This window comes from Trypanosoma cruzi, genomic scaffold (genome assembly GCF_000209065.1).
Source record: "Trypanosoma cruzi strain CL Brener 1047053516743 genomic scaffold, whole genome shotgun sequence".
Classification (NCBI taxonomy): Eukaryota; Euglenozoa; class Kinetoplastea; order Trypanosomatida; family Trypanosomatidae; genus Trypanosoma; species Trypanosoma cruzi.
Window position 1 is genome coordinate 105,693 of NW_001849432.1, and position 4,100 is coordinate 109,792.

Below are 4,100 nucleotides of genomic sequence, written 5' to 3' on the forward strand. Positions count from 1 at the left end.
CCCCCCCCCCCCCCCCCCCCCCCAAAAAAAAAGAAAAAAAAAAGAAAGAAGGAAGCCCAATTATTGCACACCCACCCAAATACAAAACGGAAGACAGCGGTGACGGTAAAAGTAAGCAACAACTACATAACATGACCTTTCAAAACATCACACATCCATACATACATATATATATATATATATATATATATATATGTACGCCGTGCTGTATCTCCCTACCAGCAGTCATTTCCTGCCCATATGGTTATACGGTTAAATGCAAATAAAAAAATAATTATCCTCAATACGGCGATTTAATAGAAAACAGATCTATGACGCAAACACACACACACATACACAGAGACTCTCGCAGACAACGAACAAAAACACCCACCATTGTTTGCTTTTACAAATTTCTTTTGTTTTCGTTCCCCTCTTTCTCTATTTTTTTTCCTTTCTTTTTTCTCCATTTGGGATTTCCCTAGACACAGAAAATGAGAAGCAGCGGCAAAAGAATCAATAAAGCAACACACACACACACACACAACCAACTTCAAGGTGGCTTTTCCGTCTTTCGTTGTAGCGCCAAAGAGCGACGCACGTAAAACGAATGATCTGTAATCCCCTGCTGCCGCACCTCAAAGTACTGCGGATACTTCTCAAAGTAATGGAAAGCCCTCAGAGACGGCTTTCCCATGCATTTTACCCGCACCTCCTCCGGTATATTGAGGTCTGTAAAAGCAGCCCACTCATTTGGGATGTACTGCAGGACGGTGTTAATTCGCTTCTGCCTCTCTGCAACGGGGTCGTGCTGCAAGATTCTTTCATTAATCCCCTTCCCATCTTTGGATTGGGCCGATGACGAGGAGACCGCCGCAACCACGGGAGGCTCCTCAAAAACCATTCGCCGCGCAGTAGACGGCACCAAATGTGGCGGAGCGCAGTAAATAATCTTATTCTTCGCATTGCCCTGCTGATACAACGCAAAATGCTCCGGGTAGCGCATAAGCAACTGCTCCAGCGGCTCTTTGTTCTTTACCAGCGTCTTCCGGCTTGTGGGGGACAGGGCGCGAAAGAGTGAGCCGATCGGCACGGGGCGGCTTAGCACCACCTGAATCTCCTCCAACAATCTTTCCATCGCCTCCTGATGCGACACCGTCGAGGACGATGCCGGTGCGTCAGACGACCCCGATGTCGACGCGCCCTTCTCCGTTGATTCACCGTCGCCACTCGACGTGGCGTGAAGTCGACGTTGCGTGACGACGGCGCCGCTGACGTGGCAGACAAACGACGGTGGCCATGTCCCCCGCACGAACGCCGTGACGCCACGGGTGGTGGTGCCTCCTCTACCAGCGTGCGTCAATAACTGTAGCACCGCCTTCCATCTCAATGCCCCGCGACCCACCACAAACATCCCCACGTGTATCAATTACAATGTAATATACCACCCAACACTCTCTCCCTCGCTCGTTGATTCACACTACGTCATACGCAACAAATCGAGTAAAAAAAGAAGGAAAGAAGACAAGGCGAAAAGGCTTACCGGAAGCACAGTAACCAGGAGAGAGAGAAAAAACAAATCGTACGTACGGGCGCACCTCCAGCAGTGAGTAGTGGCGCTTCCGAGTGTCAGACAAAATTAAAAGGGCATTAATGTGACGTAGCATGACCTCATTGAGCGCAAAAAGGAGAGGGAAAAGGAAGAGTGGGATGCCACCTCCCCACCCTCTTCAAAAACGCCCAAGCATCACGCCTCCTCTCGCTCAACCAAACACACACACAGACAGACAGACAAATTTCATAGAAAATTTGATTCTCCTCAACCTTCTCGTTAGGGAATCAACTCCCTTCCTCTGCTTCTATTTTAAAAAATACCCCCCCCCCCCTACAAAACATTCTCTCTGTTCCTCGCGTTCCACCTCCCGTCTTCGCAAAACGCCTCGCTACCATTCCGCCAAACAATAAAAAAATACACGTACACACACGCACAAGCAGAATTAGAAAAACAACAACCACAACAAAAAATAAAACGTTCCCCCTCAAAAAAAAAATATATATATAATAATAATAATAATAATAATCAATCAAATTGGTGGCGGTATTTGTGGTGTGTGGGATCTACAGCTGCACTTCATGCCTCTTGATTCACCCGGTTCCTTCTATCACTTCTGTTTTGAGTGCAGGGAACAAAAATGTGCAAAGGGTGGCAACGAATAGTCCGCACGCATTCGCTTCCCACATGACTCCGCAGTCGGCCACCGTCCATCAGTCAACAAGAACCGCTGGCACGAAAGCACATACGGACAACGGGGCGGAAAAGAAGCGCGGAAAGACCAGAAGCGCTCTCATTTCCTTTTCTTTTTCTTCTTCCCCGCACCTCGATTTACCTTCACCTCCCCACAGTATGCTTTCCTCTTCCCACAATGTTTCTTCATAGGACACATGCATGCCAAGAAAAAAACTCAGCGACGCCCCTGCGTGCCAAAGCTACGACTCTCACCGCCTATCCTGCCGCCATTTCCGCGTCCCCTAAAGCCCCCACGACCGCCACCGCCACCGCCACCACCGTCAAATCCACCTCTTCCACCGCCGCCACCAAATCCGCCTCTTCCACCACCACCACCACCGCCGCCATCACCGTCAAACCCGCCTCTCCCACCACCACCACCACCACCGCGGCCTCTATGGAACCGTTCACCACCGCCTCCACCGTCACCGCCGCCAAATCCACCTCTTCCGCCACCACCACCAAATCCACCTCTTCCACCACCACCGCCACCGCCATCACCGCGATTGTTACGGTTCCCACCACCTCCCCGATTGCCGCCGCCACCGCCGCCACGATTGCCGCCGCGTCCGCCACGTTTTCCACTACCAGCAGGACTGTTTATCCCCAACATTTCCTGCATCGTTTCTCTTTGCTTCTCGCGCGCAACAAGTTTCTGCATCGCCAAAGGAGTAGCTGCGGCGTACAAAACACCATCCGCAGGATTTGTTTTCACCACAAAAAGTTGCTTGCGTTGCTCCAGGAAGTTTTTGAGACCATCGTACTTCTCTGCAATCGCTTCCTGCACATCAGGTGAGAGCTGCGCGTGGAGACTCTTCACCGAAATGGCACCATTCTGCGGAATGTGTTTGACAATATTCTTGAGAATGTGTGAGTCATCCCGCATCACGATCCGCGTGAAGTCGCTAAGCTCACCATCGCCTGTCTTGTTGATAACCGTGCGTCGTGCCGCTCCGCCTTTGCTTTGAGCAGCTCCACCTCCACTTCCGCCTCCGCCTCCGCCTCCTCTGCCCCTGCCTTCATTTCCGCCCCCACCACCACCCCGTTGCCCACGGGCAGGACGACCACCGCCGAAGCCTCCCTGCGCACGAACGGAGACATGAAGCGTCATCGGCCTGCTTGCAAGACAGGCGCCAGTGCCAGACCGCAGCCCGGTCGCATTCTTAATCGCCATGGCGAAAAGGCCACTCACGCCATACGTTGGGGGTTGCAGGATTCGTCGCATATGCACCTCTCCTTCTTTCCAAACCGGGAGAATTCAAGCAATTCGTACACCCAAACAAGACAAAATAAAAATAAAAATAAATAAAATAAATAAAATGTGTTGTTTCAAGATGTTTATCTGCTCGTCACCTTAAATTCCTCTGGAAATATATCCAAACAAATATCTGTATTCACGTGTTTAAGTGTACCCCTCTCTTTCACACACACACACAGTCTCTCTCTCTGTCTCTCTTGGTCTAATTTTATGTAGAAAGGTTTCGTTGCCAGGTCTACACCAGCCACCAAATAAAATGGATGCCGGCTATTCCCTCTTCACGACCAAATATCCCTTTTTTTTTTTTTCTCTCTCTCTCTCTGTTTCTCTTTTTTCTTTACGTTTATATATCTTTCTTCACGCTATTCACTTCTTCCTGTCGTGTTGTTTCTTGACAATTTCCCTTTTCACTCACACAACACACAACTTATTTTACCTGTTCGTTTCCCTTTTCGCTTTGGGTACCTTCTTGGTGCCGTGCTGCTCGCAACAGGCGTGAGGAGGGGAGGGGAAGCCAAAAAAAAAAAAAAAAAGGAAGAAGAGAATTAGTACGATGTGCGGATCCGTCCATCCATG

The 4,100-nt window shown here is 49.8% G+C and overlaps 2 protein-coding genes across 2 annotated transcripts, besides 12 other annotated features; both read right to left on the reverse strand.

The window, feature by feature from the left end:
- Positions 1-23: a microsatellite.
- Positions 1-4,100: a sequence feature (heterozygous, non-Esmeraldo-like haplotype).
- Positions 24-50: a microsatellite.
- Positions 158-198: a microsatellite.
- Positions 393-451: a sequence feature (A-rich).
- On the reverse strand, positions 533-1,393 carry Tc00.1047053503603.20 (hypothetical protein, conserved; the record flags this gene model as incomplete). Its single annotated transcript, XM_798146.1, has 1 exon — positions 533-1,393. One exon carries the CDS (start codon positions 1,391-1,393, stop codon positions 533-535), a length of 861 nt encoding a protein of 286 aa, XP_803239.1.
- Positions 2,038-2,060: a microsatellite.
- Tc00.1047053503603.10 (hypothetical protein, conserved) lies at positions 2,442-3,377 on the reverse strand (the record flags this gene model as incomplete). Its single annotated transcript, XM_798145.1, has 1 exon — positions 2,442-3,377. One exon carries the CDS (start codon positions 3,375-3,377, stop codon positions 2,442-2,444), a length of 936 nt encoding a protein of 311 aa, XP_803238.1.
- Positions 2,515-2,577: a microsatellite.
- Positions 2,590-2,768: a microsatellite.
- Positions 2,785-2,842: a microsatellite.
- Positions 3,239-3,310: a sequence feature (G-rich).
- Positions 3,553-3,586: a microsatellite.
- Positions 3,816-3,882: a sequence feature (GA-rich).